Raw genomic sequence first — 24,972 nt, forward strand, 5'->3', positions numbered from 1 at the left:
CACTGCCTATAGATATTCCCCGCCAACGGTATGTCTTAACTAGATATTAATAACTGTACCAAATAACAACACTACGGGTAGGAATGTGTATTAATAAGTATTTACATTTGAAAATATAATTAGTCTCCTAGATTTAAAAAATAACAGTGTAGTTTACACAAAGCTATATTTGTTTTCTTTCTTCTCAAATTTGATGGTTGTAATATCAGCCCCCGCCGAGCCGTTGACGTGCGTTATTTGGAAGTAGGGCAGGCGGTGCCTGAAACGTGCGAACAGTTTGCCATAGACAAAAATCTGGAAAGATAAAAATATTAGTGGTGTTTCAAAGAAATTCAAATGTAGGAGCATTATTAATTCTTCAGATTTTGGAGGACATTACTAGCTACAAACATCATATTCTGCTCGACCGTTGGTCTCTCAAGAACCCACCCCCGCTATTTTGAAGTTACTTTGGACAGGAGCTTGAACTACCGGCAACACATGGAAACAGTGGGTAAAAAAACTAGAACAAGGCTTAACTTCGTTAATGAGCTAGCTGGAACTAGCTGGGAATGCGACGCCAACACGCTCAGAACAGCATCCATTGCCCTGGTTTTCTCAACGGCTGAATACTGTGCTCCAGTATGGGCTAGAAGCGCCCACACCTTCATGGTAGACGTTCAGCTTAATGCCACAATGCGAACCATCAGCGGGACTTTAAATTCTATTCCTCTCCCTTGGCTCCCCGTACTTGCAAACATAACCCCGCCGAACATCAGGCGAGAAATTGCAACACTGAGAGAATACAAGAAGTCGCTGCAAAAAAGCGCAATACCTTTGCATAAAGATGTCGTCTCCCACCTGGCATGCCGCTTGAAGTCCCCAAAGCCCTTCTGGGCGGAAGGAGAGAGGCTCATCCGATTACCTCTCACCCCAGAAAATAGGTGGAAACTTGAGTGGCAAACGGCCAACGTGGGAAATGCCCATCTCATACCGGACCCCACTGAAAGACAGCCTGGGTTCTCATTGCCTCGCAAAACCTGGTCCGCTATCAATAGGTTAAGGTGCTTCCATATCCGCTGTGCCCACATGATGCACAGATGGGGCCTTAAAGAGTCGGCGATGTGTGAATGTGGTGCGGTGCAGACTACCGAACATGTGGTCAACTAATGCCCGATCCATTCATTCCCCGGAGAGATTGATGAGGTTCACATGGCGACGCTTGAGGCCCTAGACTGACTCGCAGACCTAGATGTCCCACTCTGACCGCATCACCATACAAGAGAAGAAGAATCCAGATGACATAAGACTTGATTCTTATACCGATAACAGACAAAAATAATATCTTCGCTAATCATATTAGTGATGTGACATCCCTCTCCGTAAATTAAAAAATAGTTAAAAAACAAATAAACATCTTAATATCTATTCTTGTGTTAGACTACTCTGCCATATATGGTAGTTTATGCGGAGGTATGTGATTTGTTCGTCGTTAGAAAGAAAAATAATGATTTTATCAGTGTATCTCAAATACTCATACTTATTTCCATGGATAAAAACCTAAAAATTTCCGAAGAAGTGGGTTTAAATTTTTTCGATAACAGTTGTAAGTTTAAAAAGTATTTATATTTTTTTTTATTGTATGAACAGCATTAAAAGTGAAGTTACAGTTTTCTTACTAATTTCCCACACAAAAGGAATAGGTTTTCCAAACATCGATTTTGATCACAGTTTAAAATTGAATGCCAAAACCTATTATCGGATTTCATTTAAAAATGAAAACACACACAAAACAAAATTTTGTCAATATGAAGGTATGTCCATTCAAAAAATTACTAATACTCGTAAATACCTGCAACGAACACTATTGTACCTTCTATATTTAATAAAAGCATGCATAATACATAACTTGCAAACAAACGTTGTGAAATTTTTGATATATTTGGTGTTAATAATTGTGTAGGTTTCAAAGGCAACTCATTTGAGGCTTAGTTGCTCGTTATTAACAGAGATGTGCTTTATTTCAAATAAATCCATTTCAAATGGAAATGCAAAATGGGTATTTTCCATTTTGCATTTTACATGCTTTTTTAAAAACCATTTTGCATTTTCCATTTTAAATGCTTTTTGCAACATTCTTCCTACTATCTCCACTCATCTTTTTTTCATAAGCCCCAAATATCATTCGGTCCTCAACCTCGCTATGAGAGATAATTTACATTTATCAAGTTGCTCCCTGGTAGGAGCCCTGGCAATTGAGTACAAAACATTACAAAAAATACTGATTCAAATACTGAACATGGGGCCATGACGCTGTAATATTAAATGTTAGATAGCAGTTTCTATGTTTTTACGTTAGCAACATTAGTCCCGCGCAAATTTTTTGTGGTTTCATAATCTGTAGTCGTGGTGAGAGTGGTATATTTATGGTCGTGGTGTTTTTGGATTTACCATCATGTAATATGTTTGTTCTACATTGATGTCCATTATTAAATGACAAAATTGTTTAAAAATTCTATAATTATTTTAATTGTTTGACCTGAGAAACCATTTTGCATTTTCAATGCATTTTGAAAATAGGTATTTTGCATTTTGCATTTTAAATTCTTTTCTGAAAACCATTTTGCATTTTCAAATGGAAAATTTTTGACCCATTTCCATTTTGCATTTCAAATGGTTTTGGGTACCCATTTTGCACATTTCTGCATATAAAAAATAAGACATGGCACGAGCCTGGCACAAGATAATTATTGATGTGTTGGTTAAAATCACGCATTTTTACTTGATACGCGCAAAAAACTTTAGAAGTATGGGTTATTTAATCTGTAGTCGTGGTGTTTTTGGATATACCATCATGTAATATGTTTGTTCTACATTGATGTCCATTATTAAATGACGAAATTGTTTAAAAATTCTATAATTATTTTAATTGTTTGACCTGAGAAACCATTTTGCATTTTGAAAATAGGTATTTTGCATTTTGCATTTGAAATGCTTTTCTAAAAACCATTTTGCATTTTGCATTTTGCATTTTCAAATAGAAAAGTTTTGACCCATTTCCATTTTGCATTTCAAATGGTTTTGGGTACCCACTTTGCACATCTCTGCTTATTAACTTGTATCATTTCGTATATTTTTTTAAATCTTGTCTCTATACCTTCTTACGAGTATATCGCACACTGCTTTTTAGTTTTATTTATTTTTAACACACATATTAATGACTGAATACATGTACGAACATACTTGCTTTATATATTATACTTTGATTTATTTACCATTTAAGGTCCTACTCTTTAAATTCGATTATTTTTTTTTTAATTGATCATATTTTTTTATTCCAGTTATTTATAAGTGTTTTTCTTTACATACAACTGATATTATTTGTCTTATTTTTTATATTTTCTTTTATAATATTGGGGTTCCATGATATTTCATCAAAATGAAAATTCAACACACCTTCAAAAAGTGATATAGAGTCATTAAAAATGATGAAACAAAAACTAGGTTTAATATGTACCTATGTAACCTATTTAATCTATTTTTTATTTCATCACTTTTCATGACTTTATGTCACTTTTTTTAGCTGTGTTGAATTGTCTTTTTGATGACATACCCGGTCACCCTAAAAAATACAAGCGTTACGATTCAATTTAACTACTTTTGAAGTTTAGCGGTTGCTTATAATGAAGAATAAAGAATAAAATAAAAATGTTTTTTCTGATAAAGTCAAGAAATCAATTATTAAATGAATTTCGAGAAGTGGTAGACACGATGGGTGGGTAGGTAGGTACATAATGCCCCCTTTAAAGCGATTTGTCATAAAACAGCGCTATAAATATATCATCCAATTATAATTATCATAAGAGGAAGAGGAACAAACTTACTTTGAAAACTTCCTCTTCAACTTCCACCGCAATTTCAAATTCCCCCGATGCTTTAATCGGCCACCCCCCATCTAGTTCCTCTTCGTGTACCCGACCGCTGCTGGGTGTCGAATGGTTTCTGGCCACTCTCAATTCGTTAAAGCGGAAAATGCAGTGCAATGCAATCTCTTTAGAGGGCCGGCAGATGAGATTCAAGTTGAACCTGGAAACAGATGAAATTTTCACAAACAGATGTTAGACTCTATCACCCTATTCCGTAGTTCACAAAGATTGGACATGAGATAATGGCAGATTTGTTGTAGGACGCCTGTATTATGAGTATCTAGATGCTCCACAGAATAGGATAGATTGGAGCAGGGTGTGAAGGACGGAGGACTCGAAAATGGTTAGGGATTGCAACCTGTAAGAAACCTAATCATCTGTGAACCAGGACAAATCCCACCATGGGATTGGAGTTGGTCCTTTTCAATGGCTTTATAACCTTTTTTTTTTAATCATCGTAAGTGAACAAAGTTATGAACTTGCGTCATCAAGTACACAATACAGCTGGCCTGCTTCCGTCGAGGAGTCCCATCGAGAATGAGCTCAGCGGTCAGCCATACCACAAGCGAAACCCGCCGATCCCCTTAGCCGGCTTACTGATTAACTTTAGATGAACTATAGTGGGAAAGAGAAATAAGATGCCCTAAGACCCGGAGGAAATAGAAGCATAGACAGAGTGGAAGGATGACGAGTTTGTGCGCTCATACCTCAGGTCAGCTCATTGTGACGGAGGAGGAAAATTAATGCAGGGACGGGTCTATCCCACCCCCTTGATGGGGTGATGAATGGTACAATACATTTCTGAGTTCAGTTGTAGCCTAACTAAAGTATAAACAAAGTTAATTAATCCTTAATCAATCTAGAATCGGTTGTCGTACACCGTTGAACGAAATACAAAATAAAAACAGTCAAAGTTATTCAATTAATTGGTTCATGAATAGACTGGAAACTCTAAGGACCGGTTGTTTCGGAAAATTTGAACAATTCATCAAATTTCAACGTTAATTTGCGAGTTCTGTGAAAGTCCTATTCAAGTTCTGATATTATATCATTATAGGCTAGTTGCTTGACAGAACTGAAATAATAACAGAACTAGAAAATATCTTTCACAGAACTCGCAAATTAACGTTGAAATTTGAATAATTGTTCAAATTCTCTGAAACAACCCGTCCTAAGACTTTTGGAATTTGTACTACTAACAACTCTACGCAGTTTTACAGCTCTGCTGAGATTCGTGTGCTTTACAATAGTACGCAGCGTTTTTAAAACGACTTAATAATATAAAAGGAATCAAAAATGGAATAATCATGTTACTATGTTAACAAATAAAATAAGAAACCTAACCTACATCTTCAAGACTCTAAGAAATATATTGGACATAGTTATTTTCAAAATGTATACTATCCGCTTGTTCCAATGCTTTCATATAATGTTGTATGTTGTTGTTCTTGTCACAAGACTACCATAGAACATTTAAATGTTGCATTCATTTTTTAATTAATGTATAAGGAAAGTTTTTGGCATTCATCACAGTTATTATATAGTGAAAGAAAAATTACGTCATTAAGGCAAATGTACATAAAACAGGCTCTCTGTAAATTTTTCAACAACATTGATACTGTCCAAAGATCTCAACAAGTGCGCAACACTAGAATGGGTTTTTCTTTAATGTATCAGTCGGTGAATACCAGAACATCCTGTTCAAAGTATCAAGGAGTTTTTCTTATAAAGTTTCGTTGCTTTATAATATACTCGGTGAAAATATAAAAAAAAGTATAGGTTCGTTGAATATATTCAAGAAAATGGTAAAAGAAATCCTTTTTCAATTCAAAAAAACGATTTCAAATGTCGTGGATTCTGTCATGAATCATCTTAGGTGCCCCATTTTCGATGTGATTCATATGTGTTAGTGCTATGTAATGTATTTATTTGATTGAATTTAATTTTAAAGCTAATCATATCGACACAGAAATTCCGTAGAGAGATGAGAAGCGAAGGAGAAAATTAAATTGATTTTACTTACTCTCTACTGGTAGAGAAAGTACAAAAGAAGTTTACTGAGATATTTATATGTTAAAGACTTCGGGTATTATCTCTGGTTATATCCATCAGCCTTTTTTGCCCAGTATACTGGGTATAAATAGCCTAGCCGATAGAAGGAAAACTGCTTTGCTGAATACAATACATAATCAATAATAACATGTTGTTCAGAGATGCAGAATAATAATAATAACATGGCATTTATATAGCGCAGTTAAGTGTCATTTCACTTAACTATAACAAACTTAAAAATGGTAATTCAGTATTAATGGTCATGTTCTTAAAATTATTCCTACAGTGTGCCTTACCTAATACAGATCTAATATTATAGCACTAAATACACTGTTTATACAAAGTGATGACAAAACTTAGAATAACAATAACAGCAGGATAGGACAAAATAATAATATTAAAACTAAAACATAATATAAAACAGGAGGCAGTTTGTGCTCAGAAATGAGAATTTTATGAGCAGACATTTTTAAAAAGGTACAATAGGTAGAATATGGCTTATTATAAAATATTGAAAAGAAGTTAACATTTATGAATGGTATAATTTTTTAAATAATTTTGTTTTAAAAGCCCGTTTAAATTCAGCCAAATTCTGGAGATTAATAAGAGCTGATGGAAGTCTATTCCAGATGAGCGGTCCTGTTACACTAAAAGAGCGATCATAGTAAACGGCTCGATTTGACATAGAAAGTTCGATTAGACGATTACTAACATCTAGATCTGCTGACCTTACGGCCGCTGTTCCCAACTTTTTAATCGTTATCTAAGTTCAAATCTTTGTTTTTGCTCAGCCAAGCGATTTTTAAGCATTTTGTAGGGAACGTTCGATTTGCGTTGTTCCCAATCATTTTATCTTTGAAAATCTTAAGTAGCCCCACACACTACCGCAAATTACCATTGACAATAAAATGACATCAAATTAAAAACTTTCTATGTTAAATAAATATTAAAGAGTTAATTATTGTAGCTCTTATTAATACACATTACTTCTTTTAAATACCGTTATTCATAAACTGGTATTTCATATTTTTTTAAATAACGTATATAATATATTAAAAATAAAGTGACAACTTGAACGTGATGCCACAATCGGGACTTCCCATTTGGTTTGACAGATCGACGTAAGTTTTTTCTCCGTGCGACAGCAAAACAAACCCAAACAAACCTTAAAATGGAAATCAAAGCAAAGCGTGCGAAGAACTTCACACAAAATGATAATGACAAATGCAACACAAAAAACTGAAAGGAACGCAACTGTCGAATGTCAGAGTGACATTTGATCATTGATTCGCGGTATTTTTTCACTCTGTCGACACTTTTTGTAACTAGTTTTTTCCTTAAATATTGCTTATGGCTAATCCAACTGTCCGGCTGGCTTAGACTGGGCGGCTTGCTTAAGCAATTATTGTGTGTTGGAATTACGTAGTGCAGTGGTGATTCGCTTAGAATTTGATTATTAGGATTGGGAACAGCGGCCGTTAGAGTAAGCTGTCTATTGCTTAAGTTAAGAACTTACCTACTATTGGTAATGCCGCTCGGAATGATTTTGCTTTTAAATAATTTGTCCCCTGACATCGACATTTTAAATATCGTTTATTACTTAACTGAATGTAATGTTTATTTATTGTTTATAATGTTTTTTTATTGGTTATATTAACTGGTAACCCCTCCAGCGTTTGAGGGTCATATATGACCAAGTGTCCATATTTTACAAAAATATTTTTATAATTTTTGTAAAATGCGGAAATACTTAATTTTTTGACGTTAGAAAGAGAAATAAAATCCCAAAAATATCTAAAATGAATAATTCACATTTCGCGCCGATGTCGTAACAATCGGTTTAACTTTAAATATTATTTCTTATTTTTTTATTATATGAACGAGATAAAAGTGAAGGTGCATTTTTTTACAAATTCTCCAAACAAAACGAATTTGTTTTTGAAATATCGAGTTCTCTCAAGTTTTCTATAATTGGAGTAAAAAAAATAAGTCAAGATGAGATGTGTTTGATATTAAAATTTCACTATCTAGAAATAATAATGTTTATTTTGAATGCATACATCGGAAATATAATTTTATCTATTTTCTAAAACAGTGTATGTTTTTACGGAAAATTATAAAAAAAGGTGTGTATAGCGGATTAGAATTACACAGAAAACATTGCAAGCTGAAAATGGGATGAATGTACTGAAGGGTTAATGTACATTTAAATTAAATAAATAAAAAAACCACATTTACGAAACAGCAAAAATAATATTTAATAACAATACCCGCAAAGCGATGTCACTTGCATCGCATTGACAGTGTATTTTCGAGTCACATGTTCCTGTTCTTCATTTTACTTAACTTAACTTCACTTTATTTTTGTAATATTTATATTTTTGTAATACCTGCATCAACTGTAAAGCGCCCCTGAGGGGCGATCTTACAAGAACGGCGCTATACAAATTGTCCAATAAATTAATTAATTGATTGTGGTAATACAGGTCATTGTGCTTGACATTTATGTTGTAGATAGAATTAGTTTACAACAAGCAATGGAGCGTTACACATCTGAAGAACGCGAAATTATTGTTACTGCTTATTTGACAAATTTCCGTTCTGTTATTCTAACGCAGCGTGAATTTAACAACAATACCAAAATAAAACACTATAAAAATAAAATAGAAACAATTAACTTCACTGAGTTCACAGATTAAACATTAATAGCAAGCCCTGGGGTGTTAGGGCTCCGCAGCAGGGCCAGCCCTGTGCAGGTGTAATTGGAGCAGTCCGTTCCGGGTGCCGACTTGCCGAGGCGCCAAGGAGCTAAGGCGCTGATAATAACTTAACCCAGTGCCTTGAGGATTTTGATTGCGCCAGGCGCGTCAGGCCTCAGGACTGGCCCTGCTCCGTAGTAAGCATTAAAATAGAAGTAAAATATTGTTTTAAAGGGAGATTATGTAAATACGAATATTAGAGGCAGTGTTTATTGGCCAAACGATAGACGAGTGAGCAAGAAACGTGTAGAGATGTTGCCTGTATGAAATGAGAGTTGCGAATCACGAATCTCGTTTAAGAAGCGGTTTTAGGACAGAGCGTTGTGTGATTTTGTATGAATGGCATTGAAGCCAAATCTGGGGTGAAGGGACATCGTGTGGCAGCCATCTTGTATGACTAACTTTTGAAATGATTTGTTTGCACACGGAGAAAAACGAGTATTGTAAATCTCTTCAAATTATTAGTTAACTAGTTAAAAACGGGATTGTAGTCAATTTTCTGATAAACTTTTATAAATATTAGGATTTTCGTGAAAACGTGTTCCAAAATTGTCATAATATGTTCATCGGGAAACCTATTAATTCATTCGATAAGGCCTGTAACATCGTTTTTAACCGGATTACTAATATTTTGTGATAATAAAACCTTAAAATATGTACCTCACAGAATCGGGCTTAAATTTTCCCTCTACGCTGACGATACTTCCAACTGTCACAGGTTCAGGAAAGGCTGCTTCAAACTGAAAAAAATAAATAAACATGAAATACAAAAACTTGAACGGTCCATTGTAAGAACCTTTAATGTCCATGGAAAGTTACAAAGTTAAAGTTACAACAGGTGGTTACGCCATTACGCATTACCTATACATTAATTTACACATAAATATATACATGACTGTACTGAGATAATATTGTCGTTCCTTTGTTCTATTCCCGCAATCTTTCGCTGCACATTATGCAATCAGTCTGTTACAATAACCCGCATCGCTCACTATAAAAACCACTCCCGCGATCATATCTCGCATATCTTATTACATTTTACATTCGCGCCTGTCTAGTGCAAAATCACATTGTGTTCAGTGCCACTGCCGTGAGATATCTGAAGAGGATAAACAGTAAGAAAACAAGTGCCCCTTTTCCTAATGGTGAGTCCTTCCTTATACAACATTTTATTGTATTATGTGCAGTGGTAATTACACTAACATTCAAGGTCCTTCGGCAAAAAATTTTTATACTCCTTAAAAAACATAACATAACACCTTTTACAATCCAACAGGAACTTAACAGGGGTTTTCGGGATCATCGGGTGATGTGTCTTCAGATCTTGGCGGCTGATGAGCTTGCTCACTAGCTGCGTGGCGGTCCGTATTGAGATGGTTTGGGAAACCTTTTCACCTCTCCAGCTAGTCTCTCTCGACCCATCGTCTTGCACCGCAGCGGGAGAAATGGATTCATATGTCCGTCACTCCTGGACAAACTGACCCATAGATTCTACCTTCTTCCTTCGCAGCACTTCCTCGCCTTCTTTTCCTTAAGATGACCCTCAACATAGCATCCCCAAAGACGACTAGGCCCTGAGGGAAATTATTTTACTTGGGGCCTCCAATTTGGGGTTAATTTTAAAAAATCATTGTCAAATAGCATTGAGCAAATGAAGTATATATTTTTTATAAATTGTATATTTTTTAGTACTGTAAACAATAAATAAAATATTTTAAATGTTATGTTATATATCCGATAAAACATGATCATTGTCCACATTGACGAACATTCAAGAACGATGATTGTCCTTTTTTCCTATTCAAAAATACAATTGTTTACATTGAAACACATTCAAAAACGATGATTGTCATCAGACATTGACAGACACATTCAAAACGATGATTGTCAGACATTGACAGACATTCAAGAACGATAATTGTCCACATTTAAGAACGATGATTGTTCATATTGATGCACAGTCAAGAACGATGACTGTTCACATTAACACACATTTCAGAACGACGATTGTCCATATTGACACACATTTAAGAACGATGATTGTTCATATTGATGCACAATCAAGAACGATGATTGCCCTTTTTGCTATTCAAAATGTTCACATTGACACACGTTCAAGAACGATGATTTTCCACATAGATGCACATTCAAGAACGATGATTGTTATCATTTGTGACTAATATCTCGTCGAAAAGTGTTCCGATATTAAAACGATATTAAACGAGAGATCCCTCTAGAAACATTTGAAATTTTAGTAATTCGTTCATCAGAAATAATTAAATTGTGAGCGTCCAGCCAACTCGCATAAAATGCATAAAAAAAACATGGCCAAAAAGTGCGATTCTTTCAAAGGCCAAGATGTATTCTACTCGCAGTATTTAATTAAAGCATCTTAAACATTTCTAGGCGACCAAATTTTCAAACCGAAAACACATGATTTTGCATTACTACGTATGGCATTACCTTAAACAACCAGCTTCTGTAGAAGAGAAACCTTAAAAAAAGCAGTGAAAACTAGTTTTATGGATTATCTTAATTGACATACAATATTATACTCTGAAAATTGATTGATTATTTAATAAAAAATATATACTTTAATTGGATGATTTTCACTAATTTGCAGTAGTTGTCCGGTAGAGGTATCTATTGCCATTATTATCATGTGTATTCTAGGTGACGTGGGATTATTGATTGATATTTTTTATGCTAGACTAAAAGATTACTTTTTTTAATTGGAGTGGGAACTTATATTGTAATGGGACACTAAATTAAGAACATACGTATTTTTAGAATGCTATGCATATAAACAAAATGGTATTTATATAAAGCATAGTTTAAGGCGAAGCTTAATGCTAAATCACTATTTTGATTCATCTTTATATCGAATTGGTGTACATTACGAATACAAAAAAATGTGCTTTAGAGAAATTGAAGGTTTTCCTATCGCTTCGCTTGAGTAGAATACAAATAAATATATAAATTACTCAATAAAAAATATAAATGCAAACTACAAAAAAAAATTTTTTCAATAGAAATGTATGAACGCATAAAGGAAACAATTTTTAAAAATACAGTATTATAGCTAAGATTATCTGTGACAGTTTCACTTGATTAACTTTTTTACTTTCTTATAAAATTATTAACAAAATAAATAAAAACTAGTTATTTGCTTGAAATGGAACGTTTCTAGACTCCGTTTGTCAAGCGATTTTAATGCCTATTACCTACAATATAAGGTATACGAAGAATATACACATTTATGGTTTGAAGCTTCCCCTTAAGGAATAATTGCACTAGTCCGAAGATGGCTATAATAAGCTAAAACCAGTCATGGTCAAACAATAAAATGATTAAAATTGTGTCAATATAATGGAATTTCACCACGAAGTCGCCTGAAATATCAATACAAATTGAAAATATCTACCGAGTAAAAATAAATGCCACCGACAGGAACTGAACCCGCACCTTCTGATGTCCGGTCAGACGTTCTGGACCACTGAGCCACGCCAAATAATTCAATATGTACTAGTATTTCAATCAACAATTACTGCTTATTGGAAAGTGGGTAAATATTTAATAAGTACTCACGGATAAATCTTGGTCGGATTCCATGATAATATTACTCTAAGCGAGGTTACTATTAGTTCAATATTTGATAAATTTAAAATTGCTACATAACTCTCCCGCTCAATCGAAGCAAGTTGAAAAAGTGAAAACAATTGTTTACAGTTGACAACTTTTATAAAAAAACTTTTATCGCCTAATACATTCTTCTCAAATACCCTAGTTATTAATAAATTGCTTTGCACTGAATTGGCCACAAGCGCGACATTTATACAGGGTGCGGCAGAGAGGACGGACGGTTTAAAAAAAATCATAAAATAGTTAATTTTTACTCAAAAACAAATTTATTGATGGAATCAGGTTCGCAAGGAAATAGCATTTGAGACAGTCAAGTGTGGAAAATCACATCAGGCATGTGGTGGCCGAAATTGTTGATGCAGTGCTGGAGGCGTTCTTGGAAGTTCGCGTAGACTCTCTCCAACATCGCTCTCTCTACTTGCGTCCTTCAATTCGTCCAGAGTTCGGGGCTTGTTCTCGTATACTCTAGCCTTGAGGTGTCCCCATGTTCCCATTTTCAGGAGTTCGAACTGTTCGCGGAGCTCCTCTTGGTCTTCTGTTGATCAGTTCACCACGCCTGCGAAGTGAATCAACCCAACGAAGGATGGTGTTTCGAGAGGGAAGAGCTCTATTCCGATGAACGTTGAAGTGGCGACGAAACTCACGCTGTACGACGGTGACCGACTCATTATTTCGGACGAAACAATCATAGGTGAAAACGCGGTGCTCCACCGTCCACGGCTCCATGACGACAACTGGTAAAACAATGCTAGGAACTAACGAGTCAAGCGGCACCTCCCCACCTCTCTCGTAGACGGAGGGGGAGAGTACAACCCATCTCAAAAACGTCCGTCCTCTCTGCCGCACCCTATGTATAAAGGATTTATTTTTATTTTATTTTATTTAGGTACATAAAACAGAGTGGGCGGAAAACTCATCAAAATTACAATTCAACACACACCTATAAAAAGTGTTATAAAGTTATTTTTTAAATTTTAATATAAGATTTAATTACAATAACGAGGTATTGCCCATCTCACTAGGTGTGTAACGCCTGTGTTGAGATGGCAATTTTCAGAGTGGTTGTTAACTAGGTTTTTGTTTACACAATATTATGAAAATGGCAGATAAAATAAAATAACAACTATTTTATTTTATTTTTAAATTATACAATTCAAGAATGAATTTAGAAGACAAAAACGAAGCAAGAATAATTTTATGTAATTTATTAATAAAATTTCAGTTTGACCAAAATGCATAGTATACATATATTTTTTTTAATGTGTTATGAAATACTCAAGTAATCAATGATTTTAATGTTGAATTGAATAGATTAATAGCATTGTATTTAAAACATTTTTGTCCACAGGAGGTTTGACAAACTGGGATATTAAAAGATTTTACCTTTGAATTTCACAAGGCTCTAGTGTTTATTCGTTCTTCATACATATGGGTATTTATTGATGAAGCAGGATATTTTTTGAATTTATATTTTTCAGGTTAGGAACATTTAGGACAGGTTGTTTCGGAGAATTTGAACAATTCATCAAATTTCAACGTTCATTTTCGGGTTCTGTGAAAGTCCTATTCAAGTTCTGTTATTATATCATTATAGGCTAGTTGCTTAACAAAACTGAAATAAAAACAGAACTTTAAAAAATCTTTCGCAGAACTTGAAAATGAACGTTGAAATTTGATGAATTGTTCAAATTCTCCGAAACAACCCGTCCTTAGTGTCGTAAAAATAAAATCAGTACTCATTCTTAACGGGACTCTTAGAATAACCTTCAGAATTATTGATGCAACAAAAACTAGGTTACATTTGTAACCTATTGAACCTAGTTTTTGTTTCATCACTTTTCATAACTTTATGGCAATTTTTATAGGTGTGTTGAATTGTAATTTTGAGGAATTATCATGGAAGCATAAAACAGGCATGATGTCCGAAAAATTACAAACATATACGTTTTAATACATAGCAATAAAATAATTATAAAATAACAAAAATTGTTACTAAAATAATTGGCTAAATATGCTAAAAGCAAATGACAATCAGTCAGATTTTTGGCCATGTTTTTTTCTTGCATAAATCAAAACAGGCGGGTGGTGTTAAGCGGGAATTTAAACCTTACCCGGAATTCCTTCAAAAAATCATCTTGAGTGATGAGGCCCATTTCCACCACAAGCAAAATTGTAGCATCTGGGGCTCGGAAAACCCAAAAGTTATTGTTGAAAATCCTCTCTTTCCTCAACGTGTGACTGTTTGTCGCGGTTTATGGTACGGCGAAGTCATTTGACCTTACTTTTTCGAAAATGAGGCTGTAGCAACAGTTACGGTGAATGGATTGCGCTATCGAGCGATCATTAATGATATTTTTATCTTCTCATCTTCGTTCCTTACTACCTTCAGTGTCATGACATACCCCAATTGGGAATGTGATAGTCTCACTAGCTTCTGACAGTTGGGAGCAGTTGGGACTCTTGTCCCTTGAATATCCATGTACTTCACCCTCTCCTTCCCCTCTCCAGTACATTCAGCCTCCCAACACACCTCAATTGGGGATGAAATGGTCACCCTTGCTTCAGACGGTTGGTAGCAGTTGGGATTCTTGTGCGGTTTCCAATATATTTTAGAATAAAACGTTTAATAATGTCACTCTTAAATGTTCGGTCGTTACAAACGTTATTAACAACACCATCTATAATCGTTGCCGATAAAATACCACAAATATCATGATAATAAATACAAATATTTGTAATAGTATGTTACCTATCGGAATCTAGTATATGATGCATTAATTTAATCAGTAATATCGCTCAAATATAATTTGATTTATAATCAATTCATGTTAAGGCAGTCTCACAAGGGGGTGACAGATTACTGACTCCATATCACCTGTCACACCTGACTGATGTTATAAGTGTGGGCGTGGCGACGATGATGCGCGCTGATCTGCTAGCCAGGCTATATTAGAAAATTATGCCATACAATAATGCAGATCAATTTACGGAACCCTGTCGGATACTGTCAGGGTGACAGATCCCATACAAATAAATGATATTCCGCGGCAGTTCCCCAGTTGATCTGAACCCCTCTCCTGACGAATATTATAGTATATATGATTATACATTACCTAGTTATCTAAATTTTCCAGCAACGAATAAAAAAACATTGGCAAAAGCTCTTAAAAGCTATTTCCTCAGCAGTTTTATTAATGACTGACACATTCTTTCTTTGTAACTCAAAATAACTTCTGCGTTTATTTATTTTAATGTATTTATGTTGTCTTGTCTTTAATCTTATGTTGTCTTTCCCGAAATGAGTTTTTTAAACTCACTGGGAATAATACATTATAAATTTGTTATTATTTTGTAATGTATTTTCTTGTAATAAATAAATAGCGTAGCGTGATGCCTTAAATTGGTACGTATGAGATACGCCTAAATTACGCGTTATGCATGTCTTAGGCGTAACTCTCAAAATATAACATACGTGGGCTTTAGGCTAGTGCAATTAGCGCCAAAAAGGGGGTCGCGATCGAAGTAATTCCGGTAGTCCCAATTTTTATATAAACTGATCCCCTGATGTAAAATCTGATTTTCCGACCTTGGCGCACCTGTGCTCGCGCCGCCATTTTGAAAAAACTGGCCGAAATCGGGCCAAAATCTAGTTTTTCCCAAATATCTCATTTCCAATGCAAATTTCGGCTAAAATATTTAATCAAGTATAATAGAAAATAAAATAACCTACAACTTTTGTGAGTAAAAATTTCTTCTATCTCTAATAGATACCGAGGTAGAAAGTCGTAAAGGTGCGTATATTTTTAAAAAATAAGTTTTTTGCGCGACTAAGTTTGGTTTTTTATAAATACCTCGTTTCCAGTGGAATTTCATGAAAATTTTATTGATAGCAATTATGTAGAACATAAAATTTCAAAAAAAGCTGTGCCGTTTTTATGTTTATATAGTTTTTTACCGATATAAAGAATAAACAAATCCAGGTAGGTACGCACAGAAAATCTATCACTGTTTATTATCACGTTATTAGATTTTTTTGGCATTTTTAAATACAAATATCTATAAATTTACTAGAGGGCACTTCGGTATGGGGGGGGCTACCCCCCACCCTTCTACTCCTCCCCTCCGGTTCCCTTCAGTTGCCGCATGTCACGTCTTGAGCCTGGAGCGGAGCTTGACAGCGTCAGTGTCACAGCAGCGTTCAGTTCGAAATGATTCAGTGCAATCGAGTATGAAAGATTTACAAAAGAGGGCTACTTTACGATCCGACGGTCTCATAAATTTTGGTCAGGGATTTGGTCTGACATGACCATCGAACAAACTCTGATGAGATCGATGAAAACATCTGGAGGTTTGACCCAAGGACGGGGAATCACAGACAGTTGCATCCTTCGTTGGACTGCTGGATTCGTTTATCTGCATAACATTTGTGAGGGTATCGAGTCATTTTGTGGGATTGAATCAGGAACGTCAGAGCAACATGTAGAGATGAGGCCTGCAAGAATTTAGAGGGATGATCGAGACGTTCAAACTCTCATTGATTGGTTTGCTTGCCATGAACCATTTCCTAAAACAAACGTGATTATGTCTATTAGCAGTGGCACAATCGGGGATAGCAAAGTCACTTGTCACATGGCTAAAAAGATGGGGAAATTAGCTATGTCTAAAGTTATCAACAAAAACTTTGGAAACCTACATTTAAAACGTAATGATGCAATAGTTTCTCTTGCGGCGGTGACCAGCAGTGTCAAAAATCAGGGTGTGACTATGTCAATAGATCCATTAATGCTATTCATACGATGTGTATTGCCAAAAAGTCTGAAAGTGAACTTAAATAATATTTTTAATATGAACTCTCTCCTGTACCATTGTCTCTTTTCTCAGAAGAAGGCATGCGCAAAAGAACGAAGTCTATATTTTATTCATCATTAAACCCTCTGCCAAATAATAGAGAACTGGGAAGCAGTAAAATACAGGTAATTGATGGAGGATATTTACTGCACAAAGTTGTATGGGGCTCGTGCTCAACTTTTTTCAGTAATTTTCCAGCAATATGTCAGATATGTACAAAATCACTATGGATCCAATGCAGTAGTGGTATTCGATGGATACCCAGATTCTATGGGAAAAAAAGCACTAAAGGGGTGTAAAGAGCATGGCGTGCCAGAGTTACAACTTCTGCTGAAGTTTTGTTTTTTGAAAGCATGCACCCACAAGTGCCACAGGAAAAGTTTATGGGAAATGAGAAGAACAAGTCTCGTTTTATTTCCCTACTCAGAACCTCATTTGCACGATCCCACATAACGACAGTACAAGCTGAAGAGGATGCTGACGTTCTCATAGTGAACACAGCAAATTCGTTGTCATCTCAACATGATGTAGTCATAATCGTTGGTCAGGATATTGATCTGCTGGTGCTCCTCACAGCTCTCTCACCTCTCAACGTATATTACCAAAAAGTTCTAACGCGTTGTACTCGAAAAAATGTTTTAAACACATTGAAATAGTTGAAAAAATTTTATTACTTCATGCCATAAGTGGTTGCGATACAACTGGAGCTCCGTTCGGTCAAGGCAAACACAAATTTTGTAATATTCTTCTCAAGAACCACTCAGTGAATGAACTTGTTCGTGTATTTCAAGACCCAAAAACAAAGACAGAAACAATCACTTTGGCTGCCGAACAACTATTTGCACTTTTGTATGGCGGCAACGAGAAATCAAATTAAAAAAATTAAGGTACATCATTTTCGTCAAAGGAGTAAAAAAGAACAAATTCAATTTATCCAGGCTACCACCCACCAAAGATGCAGTCCAGCAACACGCTTCAAGAACATACTTGCAAGTGCAGACTTGGCTTGGTCACGATAAAGATCCGACTGAATGGGGGTGGAAAAGGGATGCTGTTGGGTTACTTACTCCAGTAACAATGTTGAAGGAAGCTGCACCTCAGGCCTCGCTGAACTTCATATCATGTCAATGTAAAAAAGGTTGCGCTGGAAAGTGCACCTGCAGAAAGTCGGGTTTGAAATGTTCCCTACTCTGCATTCATTGCAATGGCAACTCCTGCGAGAATGCTGTAGAAGCCTTCGTTGATGACGATGACAGGAATATGATGACCCAGTCGCCACAAATTTGGGTGATAAGATAGATGAAGAAGCTATTCAGGGCCAGAAGTAAGAAACTATAGTCAAGGGCTCGTACTTCTGTCTAAACTGATCTACCATTAATTTTATTTTTTGTTATGCTGACAACTTAACTAATAAAGAAAAGAATGTCAATAAATGTTAATTTTACGAAAATACCAATTTTTTATCTTTTTTAAGTACCTTATCATATTAATTGTATTAATAATCTTAAATGTATGTTGTGATTACGTTGATAGGCATGTCAGACCAAGCTGCGAGCACAAATGTAGTGGCTTGGCCTATTTTAGTGGTCTTCCCATTGGGAATGTATGGCGACCGATATGCTGAAATAGTCTATCTACTATATTTATAGCTAGGTCTGACACAGGCATGACGATTGTTGTCAACGTATATGTTCTTAGAACAATAATTGTTAAAGAAAAATAAAATCAAGGAGTGCCAAGTTTAAAACACCTAACCTCAGTTTCAATTTTTGGCCTGGTTTTGGTGGATTAGAGTTTGAATACGTAATAGAGATAAAAAATATAAATTATATACCTATTTCTTTAACGAAATTTTATTTTCTACAAAATTATAATCAATAAATTTTTCACAAAATTGTACTGGAAACGAGGTATTTATAAAAAACCAAACCTAGGCGCGCAAAAAACTTGTTTTTTCAAAAATATACGCACCTTTACGACTTTCTACCTCGGTACCTATTAGAGATAGAAGAAATTTTAACAAACAAAAGTTGTAGGTTATTTTATGTTATATTATACTTGTTAAGATATTTTAGCCGAAATTTGCATTGGAAATGAGATATTTGGGAAAAACTAGATTTTGGCCCGATTTCGGCCAGTTTTTTCAAAATGGCGGCGCGAGCACAGGTGCGCCAAGGTCGGAAAATCAGATTTTACATCAGGGGATCAGTTTATATAACATATAAAAAAATTGGGACTACCGGAATTACTTCGATCGCGAATCGCTAATTGCACTGGCCTACTTGCCCTATTGCACCATATAGGCCAAGTCCATAATATATTGGTTTTCCAATAAGAGGTGTTATTTTGATATTCAAAGAAAAATTTCCCGTAAAAGATCAATGGTTTCGTTGCTTGTGTGGCACGTAGCGCCGTCTTGTTGAAAGTAAACGCTGTCCAGATCAATACCATCCAATTCCGGCCATAAAAAATCATTAATCATCTCTCTATAGCGCAATCCATTCATCGTGACTGTTGCTCCAGCCTCATTTTCACAAAAATTAAGGTCCAATGACTTCGCCGGACTATAAACCGCACCAAACAGTCACACGTTGAAGAAAGAAAGGCTTTTCAACAATAACTCTTGGGTTTTCCGAGCCCCAGATGCGACAATTTTGCTTGTGGTGGAAATGGGCCTCATCACTCAAGATGATTTTTCGATGGAATTCTGGATCATTTTCAAGCATTTCAAGGATATAGGTGGTTACGTGATTATTTGACTGACTTTATTTTTCATTATTAACGGCATAGCTTCTTCTTTATAATGAAATAAACATTCGATCATTTATATAAAAAGGCATTTTTCTTTGAATATCAAAATAACACCTATTATTAGAAAACCCTGTATATTATGAAAGTATAGCTCTCGTGTGAGATTGCCATTACTTACTGTAGCGTAAAGGCCTATTATAAGCGATAGGCTTTAAATGTACTTTTATGATAAGCAATATAAGCAGCCGCTGTGTTTCCGCCACAAAGAAATGAGAATGGTCAAAAACCATTCCTTCCACAACCGCAGCTTTTGGGGAGAAGAAGAAGTAGATGGTGGTGGCCGACCAAAGAGTCGGGGAAATTTGAAATTGCATTGGAAATAGAAGAGGACGGCATCAGTGTAAGTTTGTTCCTCCTCTTCTTAATTGAATAGCGCTGTTTTGCACGGTGGGAGAAAGGCCGAAGCTAGGAAATAATAAGTCAGAATGCATGGAATTATTAACCTTAAACCAATTTCATGTAAATTTTTTGTTCTTACATGAGCAGTAAATTACAGTGTAGCAATTGCACTGAAATATTGAATTGTAACTCTCCTCAGAACAGGTTTTCACTCAGTGAAGTATCTAGTAATGCAATATTGTATTGTCACTCACCTCAGAACAGGTTTTCACTCAGTGAGGTATCTAGTAATGCAATATTGTACTGTCACTCACCTCAGAACAGGTTTTCACTCAGTGAGGTATCTAGTAATGCAATATTGTATTGTCACTCACCTCAGAACAGGTTTTCACTCAGTGAGGTATCTAGTAATGCAATATTGTATTGTCACTCACCTCAGAACAGGTTTTCACTCAGTGAGGTATCTAGTAATGCAATATTGTATTGTCACTCACCTTAGAATAGGTTTCACTCAGTGAGGTATCTAGTAATGCAATATTGTACTGTCACTCACCTCAGAACAGGTTTTCACTCAGTGAGGTATCTAGTAATGCAATATAGTATTGTCACTCACCTCAGAACAGGTTTTCACTCAGTGAGGTATCTAGTAATGCAATATTGTACTGTCACTCACCTCAGAACAGGTTTTCACTCAGTGAGGTATCTAGTAATGCAATATTGTATTGTCACTCACCTTAGAATAGGTTTCACTCAGTGAGGTATCTAGTAATGCAATATATTGTATTGTCACTCACCTCAGAACAGGTTCGACTCAGTGAGGTATCTAGTAATGCAATATTGTATTGTCAGTCACCTCAGAACCATGTTTAACTCAGTGAGATATCTAGTAATGCAATAATATTTTGTCAGTCACCTCAGAACAGGTTTGACTCAATGAGGTATATATTGTATTGTCACTCTTCTCAGAACAGGTTTCACTTTGTGAGGTATCTAGTAATGCAATAATGTATTGTCGGTCACCTCAGAACCATGTTTCACTCAGTGAGGTATCTAGTAATGCAATATTGTATTGTCACTCACCTCAGAACAGGTTCGACTCAGTGAGGTATCTAGTAATGCAATATTGTATTGTCACTCACCTTTGAACAGGTTTCACTCAATGAGGTATCTAGTAATGCAATAATGTATTGTCAGTTACCTCAGAACCATTTATTACTCAGTGAGGTATCTAGTAATGCAATATTGCATTGTCACTCACTTTAGAACAGGTTTTCACTCAGTGAGGTATCTAGTAATGCAATATTGTACTGTCACTCACCTCAGAACAGGTTTTCACTAAGTGAGGTATCTAGTAATGCAATATTGTATTGTCACTCACCTCAGAACAGGTTTTCACTCAGTGAGGTATCTAGTAATGCAATATTGTACTGTCACTCACCTCAGAACAGGGTTTCACTCAGTGAGGTATCTAGTAATGCAATATTGTACTGTCACTCACCTCAGAACAGGTTTTCACTCAGTGAGGTATCTAGTAATGCAATATTGTATTGTCAGTCACCTCAGAATAGGTTTGACTCAATGAGGTCTATATTGTATTGTCACTCTTCTCTGAACAGGTTTCACTTGGTGAAGTATCTAGTAATGCAATATTGTATTGTCACTCACTTCAGAACAAGTTTCACTTAGTGAGGTATCTAGTTATGCAATATTGTACTGTCACTCACCTCAGAACAGGTTTTCACTCAGTGAGGTATCTAGTAATGCAATATTGTATTGTCACTCACCTCAGAACAGGTTTTCACTCAGTGAGGTATCTAGTAATGCAATATTGTATTGTCAGTCACCTCAGAATAGGTTTGACTCAATGAGGTCTATATTGTATTGTCACTCTTCTCTGAACAGGTTTCACTTGGTGAAGTATCTAGTAATGCAATATTGTATTGTCACTCACTTCAGAACAAGTTTCACTTAGTGAGGTATCTAGTTATGCAATATTGTATTGTTACTCACCTCAGAACAGGTTTGACTCAGTGAGGTATCTAGTAATGCAATATATTGTATTGTCACTCACCTCAGAACAGGTTCGACTCAGTGAGGTATCTAGTAATGCAATATTGTATTGTCAGTCACCTCAGAACCATGTTTAACTCAGTGAGATATCTAGTAATGCAATAATATATTGTCAGTCACCTCAGAACAGGTTTGACTCAATGAGGTATATATTGTATTGTCACTCTTCTCAGAACAGGTTTCACTTTGTGAGGTATCTAGTAACGCAATAATGTATTGTCGGTCACCTCAGAACCATGTTTCACTCAGTGAGGTATCTAATAATGCAATATTGTATTGTCACTCACCTCAGAACAGGTTCGACTCAGTGAGGTATCTAGTAATGCAATATTGTATTGTCACTCACCTTTGAACAGGTTTCACTCAATGAGGTATCTAGTAATGCAATAATGTATTGTCAGTCACCTCAGAACCATTTATTACTCAGTGAGGTATCTAGTAATGCAATATTGCATTGTCACTCACTTTAGAACAGGTTTCACTCAATGAGGTATCTAGTAATGCAATATTGTATTTTCACTCACCTTAGAACAGGTTTTACTCAGTGAGGTATCTAGAAATCCAATATTGTATTGGCACTCACCTTAGAACAGGTTTCACTCAGTGAGGTATCTAGTAATGCAATATTGTATTGTCACTCACTCTCACTTTAGAACAGGTTTCACTCAATGAGGTATCTAGTAATGCAATAATGTATTGTCAGTCACCTTAGAACAGGTTTCACTCAGTGAGGTATCTAGTAATCCAATATTGTATTGTCACTCACCTTAAAACAGGTTTCACTCAGTGAGGTATCTAGTAACATACAAAATATTGTATTGTCACTCACCTCAGAACAGGTTTCACTCAGTGGGAGCGGCTCCGTGCGTTGTGTGGCTTAATGTGAAAGTAACCTTTCGATAATAATGTAAAGCACCTGAATTAAAATTACTGTTACACCCACTAATATGGTATTGTATCACTCCAGATTTGTGCTGACGGCAAACTGCACGTATACTTCCAGCACAACCTTCCTTACTCCAAAATAATGCAAATCAACGGCTCGGTGGGAGCTGACTGTCAACTTTGAGAAGAAAACCAAAAGCACCGTTTTTTTTTTTTTTTATAGTTAATACCTCACAAGAGTCCCAACTGCTCCCGTCTGGAGCCAGTGAGACTATGGCATCCCCGATTGGGGGATGTTGTGAGGCTGAAGGTAAGTGGGGAAAGGAAAGAGGAAGGTGGGGAAGTACCTGGCTATTCAGATCTAGTCACTAAACACGGCTAAAGCCATTTGGAGCAACGTTTCAATTCTGAATGGTGGTCTTACACCAGGGCGATACCGGTAGTATCTTCCACTCTGGAACGTGCCGCAAATATACTATATATTATTTTAATTAATTAATTGTGAAATAACACAAATCGATCAAATAAAATTTATTTGCGCACGCCGGGTTCGAACCCGCGACCTTTGGAATGGCAGTCCAATGCGTTACCACTGGACTATGTCGGCCTTAAACAACACTAATGTTACTGCAAATCTTCCTTATCATGTTAATCAAAATACCAACACATGCCTAATTCTTTGAAACAAACAGAAGATAATACACAAAATACCAACACATTCCTACCACTTTGAAACAAAGAGAAGAGAATATACCTACAAAATACCAACACATGCCTACCCCTTTGAAACAAACAGAAGATAATACACAAAATACCAACACAATACCATCACACCCCTTTGAAACAAACAGAAGAGAATACACAAAATACCAACACATGTGGAGAAGCCCCGGATTGTGTCATTTGTCAATAGAGGTCTATTTAAGACAAAAATGATTAAAATATTTTTTGTCACAATAATGTGCAGTACGTTGAATTACAAATGTGTTAATTCATCATTAATAATAATTCTACTCTCTCGAGAGCTGGTTTACATCTTATAATTTCATAGTGCGAATTCAAATATATTTTGTGCTGATTTGCCGTCTGCCGCAGAATTTGAAGATCAAGGAGAAGAACTCAATTGCAAGTGAGATTCTCTGGTGAGTCTTTCTGTTTATATGTATTTGGTGGCTGGTTTATGAGTTGTCTTCTCCTGCAGAGTGAATTCAATGATCAATCCATTTTTTTTTCATAGGGATTTAAAATATTCCCTGATGGTCTGTGCTATTTAAGTCAAAACAGATTATCACCAACATGCCTACCCCTTTGAAGCAAATAGAAGAGAATACACAAAATAACAACACGTGCCTACCCTTTTGAAACAAACAGAAGAGATGTCACAAACTACTTACACATTCCTACCCCTTTGAAACAAACAGAAGAAAATAAATAAAATACCAACACACCCCTTTGAAAAAAATAGAAGAGAATACAAAAAATACTAACACATGCCAAACAGAATATAATACAAAAACACTTTTTATCAAAACAAATGGTACCAACTTTTTCAAAACTAAATTACACACACCACGTCCAACATAACGCTATAACTTTTACATTGAATACAAATGCTTGAAAAATCAAGAGATATTATGATTTAACTTACACACATATGTACA

The 24,972-nt window shown here is 35.6% G+C and overlaps 1 protein-coding gene across 1 annotated transcript; it reads right to left on the reverse strand.

The window, feature by feature from the left end:
* Window positions 1-153: 153 nt before the first annotated feature.
* LOC149414219 (32 kDa beta-galactoside-binding lectin-like) lies at window positions 154-12,852 on the reverse strand. Its single transcript, XM_089644120.1, has 4 exons — window positions 12,763-12,852; window positions 9,377-9,456; window positions 3,864-4,065; window positions 154-294 (listed from the first exon to the last, which is right to left on the reverse strand). Exons 1-4 carry the CDS (start codon window positions 12,850-12,852, stop codon window positions 154-156), a joined length of 513 nt encoding a protein of 170 aa, XP_089500246.1.
* Between the last annotated feature and the right edge of the window lie 12,120 nt (window positions 12,853-24,972).

The sequence above is a fragment of the Hesperophylax consimilis genome, chromosome 20, assembly GCF_061612785.1.
Source record: "Hesperophylax consimilis isolate HC1 chromosome 20, BYU_Hcon_1.0, whole genome shotgun sequence".
Taxonomy (NCBI): domain Eukaryota; kingdom Metazoa; phylum Arthropoda; class Insecta; order Trichoptera; family Limnephilidae; genus Hesperophylax; species Hesperophylax consimilis.